Source organism: Spinacia oleracea, chromosome 3 (assembly GCF_020520425.1).
Source record: "Spinacia oleracea cultivar Varoflay chromosome 3, BTI_SOV_V1, whole genome shotgun sequence".
Taxonomy (NCBI): domain Eukaryota; kingdom Viridiplantae; phylum Streptophyta; class Magnoliopsida; order Caryophyllales; family Amaranthaceae; genus Spinacia; species Spinacia oleracea.
This window is the reverse complement of record NC_079489.1, coordinates 15,887,136-15,909,992: the sequence shown is the minus strand read 5'-3', so window position 1 is coordinate 15,909,992 and position 22,857 is coordinate 15,887,136. Positions and strand designations below refer to the sequence as shown.

The window sequence follows — 22,857 nt, the reverse complement described above, 5'->3', positions numbered from 1 at the left end:
ACTTTTCATACACAAAACTAGCCGTTGGAACAACAAAACTAGCTAAAATTCATGTTAGGGCATTTGATGAAATAAGTTTGAGATTAAGGGCATTTGTGATGAAATAAGTTTGAGATTAGGGGCATTTGGTGATTTAGAAACTTAGCTAACGGCGGACTAACGACACGTTATTAGTAAGGGTATGGTGGACATTTGTACGAATTGTGAGGGGTATTTTATGAATTGTTGAAACTTGATGGGCGTTTGGTGAATTACAGCAAAACTCGAGGGCATTTCATGAAGTATCCGTAAAAAATAATTTATCCTAACTTTTATGCAGTTTTTTGTAACTTTAACCTACTTTTTGTAACTTTAACCTACTTTTTGTAACTTTTATATTATAAAAATAAAAAGTTGATAGATAAATATTTTAAAGGGTTAAATGATTAATTTATACATTATTAGTGATTTTTAAGAAATAATTTTTATTCAAATGAAAAAATCTATCACTAAAAAGTAGATGACTTTTACATATATAAATGTAACTTTTAAGCATTTTGAGTCAATTTTTATCCGTTGTATAATATTTATTATACACCACTTATAAATAAGAATTTGTGTATACTGAGTACTGTAATAATCTTTGATAATGTTCCTAAAAATAACTCTATTTTACTTGTGTATTGGTGCGCGGCCGGTCAAACCAAAATAGTGCGACTTTTCCCAGGTCAAGCCACCGTACACAACACGAGGTCGGTGAGGCGGCATGCTGTGATGTGTGAGCAAACACATCACATCGCCAAACATTTATCATTTATTTATTTATTTAAAAAAGAGTACCATTTCATTAAAAAAAAGAGTACAATTTCATTAAACAGAGTACCATTCCGATAAAATCATGTACCATTTCGATAAAAACATGTACCACCATTTCATTAAAACAGAGTACCACTCTCGTAAAACATATACCATTTCATTAATTTTTTTTGTTTATCGATTTTGACTTCTGCAAAAAAAGTAAAAAAACCAACCTTGTGTGAAGTTGCAAGTAAACTATTGTGACTTGAGTCTGGAACTTAAAAAGACTAACCTGGGTTTTGTAAGAACCCCCAAAACTAAATTCAAGCAACAAGAAAAGCAAATGATCTTCAATTCCTTCAATTAATCCTCGAAAATTTTCATGGTTTGAGCAGAATTTCAATTTCATCAATGGCGGATAAGCAACTCATTCTCGTTGTTGAAGGGACTGCAGCGATGGGTCCCTATTGGAGCACCATTGTTTCCGATTACCTCGATAAGATCATCAGGTATTTCGTTAATTAGATTATTAGAGATTTTCTTTTTTGTTCATCGATCGGAATTTTCTGTTACATTTTTTTTGGTTTTGTTTAGGTGTATATTATTTTTGATTGCTTGAATTGATGGAAAATTGCGTGAATTGCGTTTTCCCTAATGTTTTAATTTGTGTTTCCCCCCCTCTAAATTATTAGCTGTTCTTGTTTTTGAGTGTAGTTAGGATGATAAACTTTATGACGCAGAGCTGTTTCCATGATTTTTTGGCCTAATTGAGTGAACTTTTTGTTGTTTTTGCGAAAATTGGGTCTGTTTTCATGCTCGATTCAAAACTTATAATTTCAGGTATTTGAGAAATTTGGTATTTGTAGAGTTTATGAGTTGAATTGCTGATAGCATACCATAATCAACGTGGTTTTATCCCTCATTTGACCTAATTCAAGAACCCAACCGCAGTACTAAAATAACTCTAAACATTATTGTAACAGAACAATACAATTACTTGCAAACCTCGCCTTTCCACCCCTTCACACCTAATTGCACCCTACTTGATCATGATGAGTGATATTAGGTTCACTCCCTTTCAATTTTGGGCTGTATACTCCTTCACTTTATCCGAAAAGATACTACATTTTTATCATAGTACAGCCTTTTGCTCTCCCCAACTTCAGCTGGTTTGTTTGCTTGTACTCTGTTGAATGCATTAGGTTGCAACACATATATAGTGGGCTTCCGACTGCATACAAACAACATAGCCACCTAATCTTGCAAGTTTATGGACTTTTTTGGAAATTGCGAATTATTGTGTAGCTTTACTGTCTTAGTGAAACTAGTACTACTGCAATAAATCAGTTCCTTAATTTTTTGTTATATTTTATTTGATGTGATGCCTGAAAATTGGAGGGATTATTTCGCAATTTGAAACACGACCTTTCTGGGACAGTCTGGTCATAACTGTTAATGGGTTTCCTTGGTTATCACAATGCTTTTGGCATTGATTGGGTCATTCTGCTTCCTATGGGTGATCCTAAGTCCTACCTCCCGAGAAAGGAGAGAAATGGATATGGAACAGGAAGCTTATCATTTTGTGTATGGTAAATTTCAGGCATTGAGGTGTATAAATGTCTGTCCTACTTAACAACTGTAACTTTCTGTAAACCATTTCTACATGTCTTGAAGAATGAGAAGTTGTAATATGTTTTGGTGCATATGCAGGTCTTTTTGCGCAAATGATATGACGACTCAGGTTTGTTAATTTTCCTTTCTTATATTTCTGATTATTTGTTTCATTCTCACACTGTTTTTCTGAAAGTAATTTTGGCCTTTACTAATTTCTGTTTCACAATAAGAGCAACAATTGCTTTTCATGGAGATTAATGCACTTATTTGTTTTGATTTGTTTAATTCAACAAGTGGCTACTTGATATATTAAAAAAAGATGGGTGGAGTAATATTTTATTCACACATAGAGAGTAGAGAAATTAAAACAAAAGGTAGTGGGGTAAGTAAGAGGAGAGAGAAATAATAAAAGAATAGGAGGTTGTGTAAGTGGAAGGAAAGAGAAAGAATAAAATATTTGTTAAAGTTGGCAAAAACAGAAAGTGTTGCACTTATTCCGAAGCGGCGGAATAAGGAAATTGTTGCACTTATTGTGAAAATTGGGAGTGGTTTGTTTTCTTTAAAGAATTTCGATGCAAATGGACTTTACTCTTGATGCTGGTGGTTGGTTCAGTGACCCCATCCGGCCTGCTGGCTACGTTGCACTGTGGCTGTTATTTATAATGGAGAATCTTTTCCCTTAACAGATTCATTAAGTTCGTAGTTTAGTGTAGGGTTTAATTTGTGGCTTAAAAGTATCTTGGAGATTAAGCGAACAATCTTATACCAAAATCAAACTAAAGTAGCTTGATGATATAATATTCTAAAATTAACTGTAATTGTCCTACCAAGACACTCTTTAAATTCCTAAAGAAACAAACAAATAAAAATGTTCTTGAATATTGAAGACACTCTACTTTTCCAAGTTTATGTGGAAGGTTTTAAACTTCCTTTCTTTTTGTGTGTGTGTGTGTGTGTGTGGGCGGGAGGTAATTAACATATGTGATTCATTCTCATAAATTTGTAAACAACTTCCAGGACTGACTGCAGTATTTTACTGTGCGAATGGAGTTTGTTGGAGTTAAAGAGTGATGGTTATTTTGTAGCATTTATTAATTTTGGTTTATTGGAATGTTTTGAATAATTTATATAATGAGATGTAGTACTTTGACATTTTGTTTTGAGTAGTGGAGGTAATAAATTTGATTTTTACTTTTTATTCTTTATTGTGCCTTGTTATGTTTTTTTTACCCAACCAGTCTCTTATAGTGCCTTTTGATTTTTTTTCTTGAGTTTTGATGATGGCAGTAGCATCAGGTGCAGCCTCTGTACCATTTTCTCGCCTTACTAATTACTAATTAGTTACCCTGTCTCTATTTCTTTGCAAGATACAGAAGCCTTCGTCAATTGCTTCTGGTTCGACCTTTGAGCTTGCCCTAGTTGTGTTTAATACACACGGACCTTATTCCGGTAGGTATAGAAGAATCTTAATTGTAAATCCATTATCTGTGAAATATTTAATTTTCTAATAACTTTATGTAATAGCGGTTTTCACCTCTCTATGAACGAATATTATGTTCTACAACCTAACTAATTTAGTACAGTAGATTCTACCTAAATAGTATGCTAACTTATTTACTATCCGTTTCTTATTTTACTGTATACCCCCCTCCCAGTCCCCCACCACCAACACTACCACCATCACCAAATATCCTTAACATTACACCATATTTGCTTTCATGAAGGGTTTATTTTTTGCATTACCTAGTTCTCTTCAAATTCCTTTTTAGTTCTCTTCGAAATCCTTTTTTTTTCTCTTCTATACTTCCATTCCCGCATGTACCTCCATACAACATCAATATCAAGCAACCCTTGTCATAAGGGCTATAATTTTTTTTGCTGGCACCTAATAAACTTCTTACTTCCTCAATTCTTGTAGTTCTGCCATATTCCTTTTAGGGATATTTAGAAGTAGCTCTTCCTTTTAATTCTTTGGCATGTTAAAATGTTTTCAATGGAAACACTACCCTTGTTAATTGTTGCAAGGGCGTGTAACACCTTCATATTAGTTTTTTCTTGTTTTTTCAATTTATAATTATGAAACTTATAGAATACCGTAATTAGGTGTTCCTGCTAGGCTGCTAGTTGTCGGTAGCACAATAAAAGAATGCTACATTTGGTGTAGTTGTAAATGCCAAATTTTCGTAAAGGGCCGCTTATTTATTGCCCCCCTTTCATCCAAAAAAGTGATGTTTTCATCATGACAGAGAGACAATTACCACTTCTTAATGTTAAAGAAAACGACAAAAAGATAACTGATACTGCGAAAACATCCTCTTCAACATCGAAACAAACCTATGACAAATGATGAATTGAGAGTATATCATACCCGTTGCCACTAATACTTGATGCTGAGGGAAATTGCTAATTTAAGTTTTTCTTTATTGAACCGCTCAAGTTTCACATTAAACCATGTCTTATATCACTTGAAAAATATGTATTAAAATAAGAGAGTACATAGAGTGCCAATTTAGTACCGGGAGGGAGCCTAGAAAGGATACAATGAGACTAGTAGTGTTTTAAAAAGCGCACCTGTCGGCGAGGCCCATGAGTCATGCGCTTTTTTTGGGTCTAAGCGAAGCGATTACGATAAACTGTGCATGCAATATTCTTTCACTTTTTTTTCTTATAACTTTCTTTAAGCGCGCTTCACTTCAATGTGGCATGAGGCGCAGGGAAATCCCAATTGCATTGCTTCCCCTTGAACCTTTTTATTCATTGGACATTAGATGGTAAGGACATTAAGTAATTACCCTATAGCAAGGCTTTCTTAGGACCTTGGGTTGAATTGTAAAAGAAAGGGAGATATTGGCCAAGATGTTAGTGGCTTAAATGGACAACAACTAAGCCATTGTGTGACTGCAGTGTACCTCAAAGGGAAATTCTATAGGATGACCATTAGACCAACATTATTGTATAGGTCGAAGTGTTCTACTTCTGGGAAGGATAATATTACGATGAGTGTAGCACGTATGGATATGTTGAGATGGTGTATGGGAATATCTTTAAAAAAAGGATTTGAAATGAGGTTATTTGGAGTAAGGTTGGAGTTACAACAATTGAAAACTAATTAATGTGATCGTAACTAATTAATGCACCGGTAAGGGTTTGAAAATAAGGGATTTAGAAGGAGGCGAGGGAGGCCAAACATGACTTCGATTGAGCAAGTTAAAAAAGGATATGAAGATATTGTGTTTGCAAGAGCATACAACACTCGATAGAAGTGATGAAGGAAAACAATCTTTACGGACAACCATATAAGATAATTCTTGGTTTATGCAGCCGGCCCGTCTTTTTGGGTTTAAGGCTGTGGTGTTGTTGCTGTTGCGGTTTTAAGAAAGGGAGTGCTATTTCTAAATAATATATCAAGAGATTAATACCAGTAATAAAATTGATGGGCTTGAACTATCGATGTTATGATACTATATGGAGGTGACTGCAAATGAGAGTATAGAAAAAGAAGGATTTTGGCGGGACATGACAAATAAATCCTTAAATCACCAAAGAAAACGTGGAGTAATTTTAGGGATTCGGGGAAAAATATAATAAAAAACGTATAGGGACAGTATAACTTGTAGGAAAGAAATAGTAAATAAATTATTATCTTAATTACAGGGAGAACTTATTAAACCTCTGAGGTGTAGATAGCTTTTTCTGTGCGCTAACTTAGGATAGAATAACCTATGTAAAATAACCTTTAGTATCTATTTGATGAGCGAGACCCATTTGCTTAGAAAACACCCTTATGCTTATGACTGAAATTTAAGAAGTTGATCAATTATTAATGTTTAACTCAAAATCTGCTTTCACCAACGTTTTCCTTATTTTCATGGGAATGGGATGCTGTAGAAGTGTCGATATGTGTTCATGTATCTTTATTGTTATACAACAGTTCAAGTTATACTAAACCTTAATTTCTTGGCAGACAATTGCTGGAATAGCTTAGTACTTGACCACAAGTTTAAAAGAGTAGTCAGTTTATTGTGCACTGTCTGTTGCCATTTAGCAATGAGTGATTTAGCTTCTGTCTTGGTTGTGTATAGGTTATTCTTTTGACATATTAAGGCTTGTATTCTTTTCACTGCCTTCCGTTTGCAAGGAAGAGGTGCATTTAGAATCATGTGTTGGTATTGGTGAGAATATCTGAAGAGACAGATAAGAATGTGTTTTGCAGGAGGGAAGTCCCCTCTTGAGCAAGTCTCTCTCTGTGCTATGTAATTGTAAGATGTGTAAAGCCGCCTGGACATTTTGTATTTGTAATAAAAACGTGTAGCCCATTAGACATTTATGACATTTTTTATGCTCTAATTGTGTCTTATATTAGTTGTTTCACAATAATCCTCCAATATGGCTTTCAGTTCATGTTACATTTTTAACAATCCTCAAATCAAATGTATAAAAAGGAGAGCGGAGAAAGAAGAACCTGTAATAAAAAAATTACGGGAAGATGAAAGACTTCGAGACACTCTTATGAAAAAATTGATGCTTGAATTTAAAGGTTTCTCATGAGTTGAATTCACTGGACTATAACTATCTGATCCCTTTAGGGATAAGACGTTTTGGTTACTAACTCCTGTAATGAACACCTGTTAATCTGTAATTCATGTGAGCCTTAGTTTCTCTCTTACGGTAGATGGAAATTGATGTCTAGATAAACTTTTTGAATTTTCCTTTTGAAGAGAAATCTGACATTTTAAACTTTTTAAACAGCTTCCTTGGTTCAAAGAAGTGGTTGGACAAGAGATATGGACAATTTCTTTAGCTGGCTGTCTTCCATAACATTTTCAGGTGGTGGGTGGAACGATGTTGCAACTGCTGAAGGCCTTGCCGAGGCTTTGATGGTCAGGATTTTGATATTTTAAGTGCTCTTGGTTCTATACCTCTACAATTTAGTGTTTGCTACTGTCTTTATTGAATTGAAACTTTAATATGGATGCTTCTTGTTTTGGTTTTGTATGTTTTTTGTTTGTTTATTTGCATCGGTGATTTTTTCTGCTAATCTTGGGTTATAAAGGAAGCAAGATGCATGAAGTTTATCATGATTTGATTTATCCCAAATCGCTCATTGGTTGGAGAGTGCTGTAAACATGCTTAGTTGATATAATTGTGGAAAAGTTGGCATGATAAATAACCTATACAGAACAATTATGCAGGATATTGCAACTTGTTACTTATTTTGTCCGTATCTATAATAAAAGATAAGTTTTGAATTGTAAAATTCGGCTTCTGCTAAGTTCCTTTTTTTGTTTTAGCTAGAAGATTGATCCGTGCTGAAAAGTGCTCCAGCAAATTTTTTCCGTTTCGATCTGTATACTCAGCAATAAGGTTCATATTGTTTTCTTCTCGTGCTGTCGGCAGAGATGCCCCCCCCCCCCCCCCCCCCCCCCCATGGAGGTTGATTTTTCTGTGTCTGGATTAGTTGACCATCTGCTCCTAGGATCTTTTGTTCTTTTTTCGAAAGAAAGATCAATATAGAGGAAGGGTTGGGGGGGGGGGGGTGAGAGGGCTGGTGGTGGTGATGGTTAATCTTTTTCCTTTTGGACTAAGGTAGTCAAATTATCATATTTGGTGGATGCATCATGATTTTAGCTATTGAAATCTCCAACAACCTGCTTTTTTTTTATCGCATTTCTATATTTGTACCTTTTATTAATGCAAAATTTTGTCTTATACAAAAATATGTTCTGCTGATCGGCATTGTGTTCTTGGTGAGGCTTGCTGGATGCTGACATTGTTTTGTTGCGTTGTCAGATGTTTGCTATCCCTCAAAATGGATATCGATCTGAACAGAATTTGGATGGAAAAAGACATTGCATTCTTGTTTCTGCTAGTAATCCTTATCCCTTGCCAACACCAGTGTATCGACCAGCAATTGAAAATGTTGAGCAGGGTGAAAATGGTGAAGCTCAAGCCGAGAATCTTTTATATGATGCTGAAACTGTGTCTAAGTGGTTTGGTCAGGTATTGGATTATAGCTGCATTGCTTTTAAATGGAAATCTCCCTTTTGTCTTTCGTTTGACATGTAGCAGTCTGACCTTGGTTTCTGTATGCTTGGTTTCTGTATGCAGTGTTCTGTCTCACTGTCTGTCGTTTGTCCCAAAATGCTACCCAAGCTTAAAGCAATATACAATGCAGTAAGCACCAATTTTCTTCTATAGGTCAAGCACTGTGAAATATAATTTTGTCTTTGTCTTAATTTTGCATTTGCATTTGTTATTATTTTACTGACCTATGTTTGACAATTTTTTATAAGGAAATCTTTATTAGTTCAGTGTATAAAAACTGGGGAGTGATACTTTTACCAATATGCAGAAAGTATGAACTAGCCAAAAGCTATGGTTCTGTCATTTGCACATGTGATGCATCCGCATCCACGTAATATAGCATGCTGGGAATTAATTAGAGAAAGAATTTGATTTTTTATTGTTAAGGTATGCTGGGAATTCCCATGGAGGGATCTTCAATTGACAAACATACTGTTAGACAAAGTTGCATTAGATTATGGAAGTTAATGGGCTTGCTGAATAGCAAATAGATGTTTAAATGGTTAGGCATCAAAGTCAGAAAATATCATGCAATGATGGTATGTTTGTGGTTCCCTTATCTCTTATGTGAGAGACATTTACCGGTAACCTGATCAGTTGCTTACAATGGCGATAATGAGGTACTTTGATGTTAGGATCACATATAACCGATATAATTATGTGCATGCCGGGGTTGTGGCTTTGGTTTGGGAAAGAAGCTGCTCTTTTTATCTCCCAAATGAAATTAAGAAAGAAAAAGGACGTAGTGGATGTATCTAAACAGGATAAGAAGAAAAAGGTTCTCTGTTGATTCAAATGCTGTACCTGTTATACTGTTGCTGCATCATCATATTGAGACCGCATTGTAAAGGTTTTTGAACATATTGTGCTCGTGATATTTGGCTGACAGCCGCAAACCATCCGCATTGCTTGAAAAAGTGGTGCTGGACCATTTTGATTGCAACCGTATCAGAAAATTGGAGATTTTAAACCCTGAAATTCCATAATGGTGAGTCATGGAGTACACAGAGTCTTTGGTTTTATTTTTATTGGGAACTTGTGAATTGTGATCTCAACGAACCAAGATGTTGTTTCTAAGGACTGTTTGACTACTTTGACATGCCGGTCTTTTGGTGTTTCTTGGGATGGCTGAGAAGGAAGAGAAACAAAGGCAAGGGAAGAGAAAATAAGAGAAATTCTAATAGTTTGGTTTTATGAGAAGAAATTTGCTATGTATCAAGATGATTCTTGGCTATTCTCTCACTAAAACAGTAGAATTTAGTGAATTATGAATAAGGTTAAGAAGAATTAGTGAAATAAATAGGGAAAAATTAGTAAGATATGATTGTATTGATGAAAATCTCAGTGGAAATTACCGATTACAACTTAGCTAGCATTAAATTGGTTGGTGCTCTCCCAAGTAACAATTTCCCTCTCTACTCTTATCAATCTTCAATATGCTTTCCTTCTATTTGTAGAGCTTCTACTCTAACAAACTATCTTCATCTTCACGCTATTAACAACTTATAATTCTACTTCAAAGTGTCCCTCTCCCTCATATTGATGCTTAGAAAATAGAAAGCAAGTAACCATTTCTAATTTTGTTAACTGACGTGCCTAACATTGCCAGACAAGAAAGGGGCCTTCAGAAAGTTGTAGGTTTTCAAGGTTTCTTCCAGTCTAAATTTCATCACTTTGTGAGAAAGCAAAATGGTAGCTTTATAATGATTAATGAACCCTTTCCCTTTAGTTTCCTTGCTTTCTTCTGAATTGCTTCTTATCCATCTATGCTTGGCGTTGAGAAGCCTCCCTCTTTTTTCTCACTTCCTGAAAACATCCAACTGCTTCAGGATCGTACATAGTCATCACTTGGATGTTTCTTGTTGACTGAAAACCTAAGTATATGATTAAGGTTTCTTTTCTTTTGTGTAATTAGAAAAATGAGCCGAATCTGTTGCCAACGCCCATGGCCTAATCTGGTAGCAGCAGATCAGCTTTCCTTTTATCTTCTCATGATACAATCGAGAAGTGTTTTGAGAAAAGTATCTAAAGAAAGTAGATTCCCGTTTTTGTTAGTATGAACCTCTGTTAGCCTATAATGTTGTAACATGTGTTCCTATGTTGCTAGAATATGAGATTCCAACTTGCTGAGTTCTTTTTTGCTCCTCTCCTCATTATAGAGCTATTAGAGATTTAGAGCAGATATTGATGCTACTTATATGTAGAAAAGGCTCTCTATTGTTGTACCTAAATCCTGGTAAAACTTATGTGAAGACCGATATCAGCAGCTTCTCATTTTTATGATCATATTGGTTGAGGTCTCTTGTTTGGTCCTATATTCACCTTCCCTTTACTTTTTAAAGTTTGTCTGATAAATGTGCCCTTAAAATGAGACTTTACAATTGCATTTTCAATTAACAACGAAATTAATGTGTCATCGTAGGGTAAGCGTAACCAGAGGGCAGTTGATCCAGCTGTTGATGTTAAGCAGGCTCACTTCTTTGTTCAGATATCAGATAGCTTCATGGAGGCTCTTGCTGCTTTAAATCGTTCAGGATTGGCTCAAAATCAGAGTCCTGCCACAACATTGCCTCCTGGCTCAGGCCCTCCTAATTCTATGCCACCAGGTGGTTCTTAATAATTTTCTGAGTGCCTAGGTCCCCTAGACTTTCACCAGTTTTGCAATTGAGCCTTTAACATTTAGTTGGAGTAAAATTTGCCCTGAAAGTTCCATAATTGTGCAATGAAATCCTAACATTATTTTCCTAAATTTTGCTGGAAAAATGACATGTCACCGGTCAAAAATATTAACTTTGTTTAAGTTTTAGTCTAATTGAATTACATCGATGATGTAAAAAAATGAATAGTTTTCATGAAATTCACCACTTTCCGCCTAATTCTTTCCTCTCAAATAATCACCCCCATTTCACTGAATTCAGTCCTTCCAACTTCCAGTTCACACGACACTTTATTATAATGCTTCTATTTCCCTCTTCTGCTACCAAATTCTCCTTCTTTGCCACCAGTACGTTTCTGTATATTTCTCTTAATAATAAATAATAGAGGAATTCCTCAGTGTCTATTTGTTTTAGTTGGAATTGTGCTTTTGTGCCAGGCAAGGGTGCATTCACTTCACCTTTAAAAATAAGTTCCAGGTCCAATAAGTTCGTTCAGATAAGTTGCAATCAGGCCTTAACAGATCTATAAATTTACTCTCTCAAATTTACTCTTTTGAAATCAGGTCTGATTAGATCCAATTAGGTCCTCAATCCGGTTTAATCATGTCCAATAAGTTTAGGTAAGTTCAATTCAAATAAGTTCAAGTGTTACACGGTGAAGAGAACACACCTTAAAAGGCACATGGGTGAAAGAGAGATTTAAAGCCAGATTTCATTTCAAATCATACATATCGTTTGGGGTTAACTGCTATTCTATCTTATGTTAGTAACTACACACATAATCCAAACCATTTGAGAACAAGATCATGAAAGCGAAAATTTCCATATCAAACTACCAGGCTTCGGAAGTTGGAAATAAAGGATGAGAAAGAGGAATTTTGTGTCAAAAAACGTGTAAAAGAATTAAGTATTTATATATAACATTTTGCAAATATGTGATTGACATGGAATTTGAAGCCTTATGCGAAGAGTGTCATCTAGCCATAATCTAGCAATATGTCATCATGATTACACTTGGAGATTTCTTGTTGCCTCCTCGCTCTTCATTTCTTTCGCTGTTTAGTGAAATATTTGACTAATATTGGTCTTCTAGAAGGTGTATTCATTAAAACATGTGTCTTTTAACAGCTCATCATCTCTCATTTCCTCTTCATTGATATATTTGAACTCGTTCAAAATCTGACAAGGTTACTTAAGTTCACTCGTGATGTATTTATTTTCAATCTTCATCTTGCTAAAGAGCACCTCTTTTGTTTTACTGATAAATTTTATGTCCATGTTCACTTTTCTTGCTAGTTTTGCTTCAAGATAGAGAACATTGAGACCTATAAAGGCCAATAAGGAATCTCGTAAAGGCTGTCATTGGGTTTAGTGGGAATGTGTTGTTGTCTTAGCAAGATGGGTAATAGTATTAGGCCCTTCATACCAAGACTGAATCTCTTATACAAAGTAGCTTTGTACAAGTGCAAAATGAAGAGGTGTTACAGAAAGGGATTAATGTCTGCCCATGGGCACGTAATAACAAAGTCGGATATCGTATGAATGGAATTATTATTACAATAAGTAATAAGAGAATCTTTCCATATCTATGAAATTAATGGAAGAAAAAAACTTTCCCTTTAGGGTTCACCCTTCATTTCATCCGTTTTCAGAGTTTAGCCACCGGAAATATACTATAATTGTACTTTGAGATGTGCCCATGGAATGTTTGTCAAACTGTTACAGAAAACTGTCATCAAATTTGTACTCCCTTTGTTTTTCTGATATACCCACATTCCGTTTTGAGGTGTTTTTTTTTTTGTTCTGCCCGTTTCTACTTTTATTCTATTTTGGCAAACACCTTTACCCAACTATATGTACACCTTTCTGCACACTCTCTCATACTTTATCCACTTTTTTCTTACGCACACCCACCTTTTTACTTCATCTCTCTTACTTAGTCAACATTTTTCTTATACCAATCCGCATTTCCTAGAAACAAGAGTATACATTAAATGAGTTAAGAAGAAGATTCATAGGCCCAAAGATGACTCAACGGTTGTGCGCACAAATAAATATGGAGGGAGTATGTGGAGTGGAGGGACAGTTAGTGGAGATATGCACATGGAAATCCATTTTAGGAGGGTTGCATACTTGCATGTCCTAGAGTTCTTAGCTGGTTTTAAGGTAAGAGGGGATATAGAATATTTTCATGATATTTTCATAACTTATTAAGGTTACTTTCTCAATTATGTTTAGAATTGCGGTTACTGGCTGAGACGAAAACGTGTGTATGGAAATTTCAGTTGTTTCCTTTTCTGAACTTCCTAATGATTGGGAAGAAGTTTCTGTTTGAGAGTCTTGGAGCTTCTTTTTTTAAGGGGGTCTATATCTCCATGGAAATGAGGAAAGGATTTGGCTACATGCATAGGGTTTCTTTTTGACAAGTATTCTGTTAACTTTATGGAAACCTTTTCTTCTAGCTTTTCCTGCTAATGAAATTTGGATGACAAAGTCCTCCCAATGATTTTTTTATTAGTGCATAGGCAACAGAGAATATGTTAGGTAAGGAAGTTTAATCTCGTAAGCGGCTGTAGGTGATGCCAAGAGGGGGAAGAGGATGTTCCTGTAGCATTGAAAAGAAGCATGAAGAAAGGTTGGATTTTTCAGGTGTGGAGGAGGGTTACATTGTTTGCCGAATGGTTCATTTGGAGAGAAAATACAAGCAGAATTTTGAGGGTTGTCTTGACAGTTCAAGCTTATATATTTCAGGCTCTTGTAAGGCAAGGGTTTTAAATCTCATATGTGACTGCGATAACGGTTTGAGACCTCTTTTGTGGGCAATGGAGATGGTTTGCAGCTGTTGTGGTCTGCTATCATGATCGTAGTAGGTGCAAAAACCTTTACATTCTGTGTCGAAGATATAAAACATTATCTCTAGAATTAAGTGTTAGGTTCTAAGAGGCATTCTAGTTTTCTTGAGTTTGTAGTTAAAACATTACAAGGTCGATTGAGAGTATATATCTTTGGCTTTAGTACATGGGTGACACCCTTGGATTTTCTAATATGTTTCTTCAATTAAAAATGAGCCGCTGGATTCCTATACAAACACACTAAAGTAATTAAAACTTGACATCTACCAGCTGGGCCCTTGACTATCCATTGGTTTACCTTTTCCATCATCACCACCAAATAGCTGACAGAATTAACTTCTAGATTTACCAAATTTACTTTTCCTTTTAGTCTTAGTTGCTGTGCTACTAGAATATCTTTCAGCTAACTTGGTTGAACCTGAAGGACCTCAAATAAGATGAATTAATTGCCTGAGCAGCCTGGGGCAGAATAGTAAAAGGTGATATAGTCTACAAATTCCTCGTCTTGCTTTTCTTGAAAAAACTTTCATTTCAATCTTTCTGTTGAAAGTTAAATTTTGTAGGAACATTATTTATTACATCTTGGTAGTGGGTAATAGGTGAAATGTCAAAGAAATTACTGAATGAGGATTGCCGATATTCTGGAATACCCCCAGATGGAAATCTTCATGAATATATTATAGATGTAGGGAGTAGGAAATGAGAATTCTTCATGAAGCCCCGATAATCATAAATGTTTATTTCCTTGATAATTATAAGAGACAAACTTCCCAAAATATACGCAATGATTTTTAAGAGATACATAGGCGTGAAAGAAATTTTGAACAAGGAGGCATCCCAATACCCTACTTTCCCTTCAGGAGACAAATGAAGGATCTTACCTTGCTCTTATATTACTGAGACTTGGGCTTTGTTCTACCCCAACTTATTTTTCTGAAAATATCTTAATTTATGTGAACTTATTTTGTCTGAACTTAACTTATCTGGAAATAACTCATTCTGTCTGAACTTGTCTTTACCTATCTAAACTTATTTTAACTTATCTCAAGGTATTTGAACAAATTAAGTCAAACAGAAACAGGGCCTTGGCTTCTATCATATAACTTATGCGATTACATTTGATGTTCTCCATCTTGTGAAAGTTAAATATTCACTTTTTTTTTTTCAGTGAATGGATCTATCATGAATAAAGCACCCATGTCTACAGGAAATGTTCCGCAAGCAACTGTAAAAATTGTATGGCTTCTGTATTTTGCCTTTTCTTCTTTGATTTTCTAACTTTGTTTTGTTTTTCATTTTATTGCTGAACACGTTTTCATTAATGCTATGCCAGGAGCCAAGTACAGTGACATCCATGGTATCAGGACCTGCTATACCCCATATGCCATCCGTTCCTCGTGCTGCTGCTCAAAGTGTTCCTAGCTTACAGGCATCTTCACCACCTTCTGTGTCACAGGAGCTGACTACAACCAATGAAAATGCTCCAGAGCTGAAGCCAATCAATAGCAATAGCATGTCTCAGCCCTTGCGCCCTGTGGGTGCCATACTAAACAATATCTCTCAAGCACGAGTAGCCCTTTCAGGAGGAACTTCTCTAGGGTTGCCTTCAATGGGTGGGAACGCTATTGGTATGCACATGTCGAACATGATATCTAATGGAATGGCATCGAATGTGCCGCCTTCTCAAACTGTATTGTCTTCTGGACAGTCTGGTATCTCTGCTTTGTCTGGGACGGGAGGAATTGCAGGAGCTTCTCATCCTGTACAGAATTCAGCCCTTGGTTCATTTTCTACCGCTACTTCTAATGTCTCTGGAAATTCTAACCTAGGCATTTCTCAGCCATTGACTAATCTCCAAGGAAATGTAAGTAATACGATGGGTCAAACTGTATCTGGGATTGGTCAGGGAAATGTTTCAGCTATGACACAGAGTGGAAATGGTATGAATCCAAATATGATATCTAACCTTGGTTCAACTGGCGCACCATCCGGTACTGGCTCCATGATGCCAACTCCAGGAATGCCTCAGCAGGTACAGCCAGGAATGCAATTGAATAATTCAGCAGCTAATATGTCGATGTCTCAACAAGCTCCGTCTTCTTTACAATCTTCACAATCCAAATATGTTAAAGTGTGGGAGGTAAATGTCATATTGCACTTTTATTTGGATTTATTGGCTCTGGTAGATGTTTTTCTTTTAGGATTATTCTCTCAGCAGTCCTTTCATCTTTTTCTCCTTGTCTGTATTGTACTCATGATTTTGCATGAAGCTCCGACTATCAACCAAAAATAGTAAATCTCTGTGCTCCCAACATTCTGATTTTATGCTGTATATATTGTTGGATTAAAGCCTGCAGCTCTCTGTTAAAAGTTTGCTGTAGTTTTCTTTAATACAATATTAGTACTTCGTATAACAACCTCCGGATAATTAAATTTGACATTGTTGGATCAATATTTTATTTTAGCTGGATAGTTTTTGTAAGTGATTCTTGTTGACATGCTTCCTTATATTAATAGGTGCCAGTTGATTGTTGTCAGAATGTGTTGTGCACTGGTCAAATTGATCACAAGATCTTGTTTAATATTTCTCTAAGGAAATTAGGAAACCAAAGAATTTGTAGTGGCTTTTGCCTTATGGTGGATATTTCCTCCTTCATTTTTGCTCGAAATCAATAAAGTCATACGAATCTCATGAGACTTCAGTTGGATTCTAATTAAGAGGTTTCTTAGGTTTTGTTCTTGACGTTGTTCATGTGTGAATCTTATTCAATTTCCCACTGTATTTGAGGAGATCAACCCTTTAATTCTTTCTCGATGCATGGTAGTATTATTGCTGATTTTTTTTCCTGACTATTATAGGGAAACTTGTCTGGACAGAGACAAGGACAACCTGTATTTATCACTAGATTGGAGGTACTTTCTAAGACATGTTGTAGTTTTTTTGCACACTATGATGTTGTTTTCTTTAGTTTATTTGGAAGTATATATCATCTGATGAAGTAATTTTTGTCACCTGGTTGCTTATGAACAAATTACTCTTGATGCAGGGGTATAGGAATGCAACAGCCTCAGAGACGTAAGTTTGACAAAGTGATCCATTTAACTGTTTTCCTTGTGATACCATCCCTTTAGCTATCTTATCTGCTTAGATATATGTGCTTGAAATTCCCTTGAAAATTGTCACATTTTTTTAGTAAGTTGATGTTGTTTGCTTAGCTGCTACGCTGCTAGGTTTTTATGCTATTTTTCAAATTCTACAATATTTAGTAAGCTGATGTTGTTGCTCAGCCTATATGCCAGGGAAAAATTAAATCATTATCAGGAGAGAATATCAAATGCTCCCGAGGGATATTAAAAAACTGCTGACCATTAGTCTTCCGAATACACAAACAATAGTGGATAATAGTTAAAATGTTGGACAGATTTGCGTCAAATGAGAGCACAGATGAACTGGAATGAAAGCAGTGGTGTGTAAGGGAGGAAGAGTTAGCAGAGAGAACTGGAATTACATACTGGAAATTAAAGCACGGGAATGAGAGAGAAATAAATGTATCACTTAGCAGGGAAAACTGTAATTGAACAAGGGATCTTAAAAGTTGGTTTATTGCACTGCTGCATTTTATCTATGTTTTTTAATCATTTTCGGAGGAGAATTTTTACTTCGAGTCTGCCAAATAATTTAAAGGTGAGGAATGGTTAAAATATAGATCTAGAAACTCGTCAAATAAAAAAACTGATACAAGAGAGTGAAATAACTCATGGAGGGAGGGAGTTTGTGCTACCAGAATTCACAGGGAATTAAAGCATGGAAAAAAGAAACTAAATGCATCGGTGAGAAGAAAGACCTGGAAATGAATGAGAGAACTAGAAAGGAGGGTGAGTGTGAAAGACGCGGAGGAAGGGAAATAGGAAGAGTTAGCAGATAAGGTACTGGATCTCTGTAAGCCCTCGTCTGTATTACTTTTTCTGGATGCATCTTTTTTAGTACGGAGTACAATTTTTAATGATTAGGTTTTTTTCTATCTTTTTCTTTTTTCTTTTTTTTTTTTTTTTTTTTTTTTTTTTTTTCTGTTTGAGGTATTTGAATGACACTCTCTGCATTCACCAAAATGAAAGTCAGGGTGCTTCTTTTCACCCAAATTTCACTCATCTGAACTTAAAGTGAACTTTACCGAACTTATTTGTATTTATCGGAACTTACTACATCACAATTATTTTGGTTATAAGTTGAACTTAGGTTAGCCTTGTTTTTGCTGAACTTATTTTGTCTGAAATAAGTGTAATTAAGGTGAACATAACAGGGCCTTGGGTGGCCCCATTTTTCTCCCACCTAACCTTCTCTTCCCTTTCTTTGCTACAATCCAAAAAAAAAGAAATGGGAGAGTTATCATTTACCATTAATTGGCCCTATTAACTCTCTGTAACTCTTTTACAGACTTGCAGCAAACTGGCCACCAACTATGCAAATTGTTCGTCTGATTTCTCAGGATCACATGAATAACAAGTAATGCCTTCCTTCTGGCCTTACAAGCCATATTAAAACGGGTTTTTGTTTTGCTTATACCATTGATCCGCTCGATGTGCATCTTCTATGGGGGATTTCAGAGTGTTAGTTAACATGAACACTGATGTTGATTGACTGATATCTTATGTTTTGTCCTTTTTCACTTCCAGGCAATATGTTGGCAAAGCAGATTTTCTAGTTTTCAGAGCAATGAATCAGCATGGATTTCTTGCTCAGCTACAAGAAAAGAAGCTTGTGAGTTGTTCAGATTTTTTTCTATTTTAGATATTTTTCTATTTTAACCCAAGACTAGGCATACTGGTGGATAGTTCTTTGTGACTTCCAATGTCATACAACTCATCTGTGTATCCTAGTCCTGTCTCCTGTTTCCCTTGGCCCAACCATTGTAGCTTTAAACATGATTGAAATGGAAAAGAAATGGCGGGAAGAAGGGAACAGAATTAAAAGGAATGGAATTATCCTTTTTAACTCTGTCATTTGGTTACGTAAGAATTGAGAGCATTTCCTGTGTTAAATATGCTAATAAAAGTGGAAGAATTCTGTACTGATGCCTAAATCAAACTTTGCTGATCTAGAAGCAAAATGAGACTCTAAAAGTTTCTTTTTCGAATGTGTTTATCATTGTACCTTCTGAATGTGAACATAGAGACAAAGTGCATGACTAATGAACATTGAGACAAGTGCATAATTCACCGATAGTGTTTATTATTGAACTTTATGAATGTGGATGCTTCTTGTGAGTCGCATGTTGTGGACTTCCTGCTTATCAAAGAAAAGCAGTAACTGCTGATGTTGTAGATGCTTGTATTTCTGCTACTACACTAAGATTGAGGTTAATTCCCACCCCCCCTTTGTGTTTGAACTGTTAGTGTGCAGTTATCCAATTGCCATCTCAGACGCTGCTGCTATCGGTTTCTGATAAAGCCTGCCGCTTAATAGGAATGCTTTTCCCTGGAGTAAGATTTTTATTTCCATTTCGTAACTATTTTCATAATTGGTGGAAAGTACAAAATGTTTAATATCATTGGTTTGCCTATGTGATCATTAACGTGTATTTACAATTATTACTATTTGCTCCCCTTCACCAAGTAAATACTTCCTGCATTCCTAAGCCGCATAGCCATTTTTCTATTTTAGAAACTGGGATGTCCCTAATAGTATACTCATATCCCTTTCTTTCACACTTTTTCTCTCACCTCAGTTCAACATCACCCATTATTTCTATCCCGTCTACTTTTTCCCTCTCAATAAAAGAGTACCCACTATCTCCCATCGTATCTACCTTTTCTTTCTCCTCAATCGAATTATCCTATATCCATTCACAACTTCGTTTTCTCTCTCCATACCTCTCCTAAAATAGTGTGCCCCAAAGAAATGGGTTACTCTATTTGGAGATGGAGAAAGTATCATGTATAAACTATTTCGGGATACTGGGAAATAGTTGTTGCCTAACTTTATGCTTGTTAGAATGTCCTTATTTCAGTTGTGAAATGGGATGAATGTGACGAGGGATGTATTATTATAAAGATTTGTTTTAATATCTTTTATAAGTTGAAGTCCTGTCTAAGTTTAGGTGCAGGCAGTTAGATATGTGAAAATGCTTTGTCAGAATACATCTTGATCGTTAGATGATAACGGTTTAAAGGTAATTCAATCTATATCATTAGTGCGGCTTTAACTAGCACCTTTGGACGATCTTGTATTAAGCCGGAAAAAAAACGCGTGTCAGTCACCCTAGTGGATTTAGTCATTTATCAAAACTAATATAGAAAAGAGACTTGTCATTCCAGGTTCTACGGCTTCTCAGCGAAAAAAGAGAATTGCCATTGCAGGTGCGCTACAAAGTTGGCGGCAAGTTGCTGGAAAAAACTTCGGCGCCTGAGAAGCAAATGGGTGCAATTGAGATCTGTCAGAAAGTGCCAGAAAACTCTAGCACCTTTAGATATAGGAATTGATGAAGAAACTACAAATACCAATATGCTGTAAACCGCGAAAATAATAGAAAGTACTGGTAATTGTCATGCGTTTTTAGCCTCTCGGTATTTCTCATTTACCAGAGTGGAGAGACAAGGTTGTGGGCATACTTTAGAAATGAAAATGGGGGATAATGAGTAAAGTCCGATCTTGTTCATAGTTTTAATGATACGGAGGAAATGGAAAGGAGTTTGTGAACTCAAATAGTTTTAATGACAAGGCAGCAGACAAGTTTGTGGATGATGATTTCCATGTCATAGAGTTAATGACATCAAATTCATACCTTATTGAATAGGGAGCGTTGAAACTCACAACTGCAAGAAAGTGAAAGCTGTAACCATACGAGAACTGCCGAGGTGGCTTTAATGACAGTGATCAATTATGAACATTAGATTATGTTATTTTGGCCTAGATAAGTTACGCATCCCGGTTTCTTAACAGATGCATCATTTTGACTGAACATGTTTACCAATGCATTACTTTGACCATTAATATACTAGTAAAATATTATAAAATTGGATGTTTTGAAAACATATATTGAGATCAATCCAACAACAATTAAAATTAAGGAAATAAATGACATTTATTTTAAATTCGGTCAAAGTTAGTATATAAATAGTGTTTAAGGTAAAAAACTAAAAATGATGCACCTTTTGAGAAACAAAAGAAGTATACTCGCTCTGCCCCTTTTTGGTTGCCCCGTAGAGCAAACTTTACTTTATTAAGACTTAGTCGTGAATTGTGAACATGAGGAAAGAGATATAATGAGATAGAGCAAGTGGGAAACTTACCGTTTAAGATATGGAGCGAACTGAAGGAGACACCCAAAAAGGAATACGGAGCCATAAAAAAGGCTTGGAGGGAGTATGTGTAAAGTAAAAAAATGTGTTTGTTGTGTCTTGTATTCAGTTAAAACTTTCTTGGTAAAGTAGTATATTTCTTCAATAAATAAGATTGGTAACTTCTTAATGATAGCTAACCACAGCATGAGTTTTTCCACTGAATATGAACAATTCTTAAGAACTTTAAGTATGCTCTATTACTGGAAATGCAGATCGGTTGTTCATTAGGCTGTTGCTGTGCATTTTAATCGAGAAAGTTAAAGTTACTCTGAATCTTAAGGAAGGAACTTCGCCAAGTTTAGTGCTTTCACTATCAAAATTCTTTTACCCTAGAATGGTTTGGCTCAGTTAGATTTTATATGCTTCGTGCATGCTATCTTGGTTTTTTCCTATATGGTTGATTGGTTAGCTTTGCAACAAAGAACTGGAAATTCTACATATTTTTCCTAACATGCCTTGTGCATTCGTTTTGACTATATGTGTATACACCAGGATATGGTAGTTTTTAAACCCCAAATACCAAGTCAGCAACAGCATCAATTGCAGCATCAGCAATTACAGCATCAACAACAACAACAAAACCAGCAGATGCAGCAGCAGCAAAATCAACAGATGCAACAACAACAGCAACAACCACACTCTCAGCTGCAGCCCCAACAACTTCAGCATTTGCAACAACAACAACAACAAACCATGCAACAGCTGCAGCAACAACAACAACAACTTCCACAGATGCAACAACCACAACTTCAGCATTTACCACAGCAACAACAAACCATGCAGCAATTGCAACAACAACAACAGCAAATGCCGCAACTTCAACAACAACAAATTCCACAGCTTCAACAACAACAGCAAATTCCACAGCTCCAACAACAGCAACAAATACCACAGTTACAACAGCAGCAGCAGCAACAACAACTTCAGCAGCTACAACAGCAATCTCAACCTCAGCAAATGGTTGGTGGTGGAATGGGTCAGGGTTATATGCAAGGTCCCGGTCGACCTCAGTTGGTTCCCCAGGGACAGGTACCATCGCAGGGGACCCAATCAAATATGTCCGGTGGTGGTTTTATGGGTTAGTTTGTTTAATTATTTAGTGCATATACTTTTGTAATTTAACTCAGAATATTTAAAGTGCCCCCTTGTGCTATGTCAGATGGGGTTGGGGCAGCTAAGTTAATGCATAGTGATTAGTCTAATTGGATTGTATTATCACATCATCACAGCTCAAGCATATACATATCTATTCTTGTGAATGCAAGAGCAAGAAGTGATTTTGTTGCAAGTGTTTTGGTGATTTATATGCTGTTGCCGATATTATGCCTATGCTTCACAAATCCTTTGGTACGTGATAAAGAATAACGCATCAAGTTCCTTCTTGATTGTACATTTCTTTAGTGTTATACTACTAACCTTTAAATATCAGGCCAGTTGTCAGTTGATATTAGAGATTGTTAATGAAGTTTGATGAAAATATATTTCCTAAGGCAAGTTTATTTGCAGGATAGAAAATGTTACCGTACATCACA

The 22,857-nt window shown here is 35.8% G+C and overlaps 1 protein-coding gene across 4 annotated transcripts; it reads left to right on the top strand.

Annotated features, from left to right (window-relative positions):
- Positions 1–1,024: 1,024 nt before the first annotated feature.
- LOC110789108 (mediator of RNA polymerase II transcription subunit 25) lies at positions 1,025–22,643 on the top strand. Of its 4 annotated transcripts, none has more exons than XM_056838968.1 (15): positions 1,025–1,286; positions 2,488–2,518; positions 3,759–3,840; positions 7,141–7,271; positions 8,182–8,391; positions 8,500–8,565; positions 10,898–11,081; positions 15,153–15,220; positions 15,318–16,124; positions 16,844–16,897; positions 17,032–17,060; positions 18,420–18,488; positions 18,659–18,743; positions 19,379–19,465; positions 20,300–20,871. In XM_056838968.1, the coding sequence occupies exons 1-15, from the start codon at positions 1,189–1,191 to the stop codon at positions 20,462–20,464; spliced, it is 2,166 nt and encodes a 721-aa protein (XP_056694946.1). In that variant the 5' UTR covers positions 1,025–1,188; the 3' UTR covers positions 20,465–20,871. The 4 variants fall into 4 exon arrangements, with proteins under 4 accessions (XP_056694946.1, XP_021849458.1, XP_021849457.1 ...); XM_021993766.2 differs by lacking the exon at positions 20,300–20,871 and adding an exon at positions 21,818–22,643 and having other exon boundaries at positions 1,029–1,286; positions 3,765–3,840; XM_021993765.2 differs by lacking the exon at positions 20,300–20,871 and adding an exon at positions 21,818–22,643 and having other exon boundaries at positions 1,029–1,286.
- The last annotated feature ends 214 nt before the right edge of the window (positions 22,644–22,857 follow it).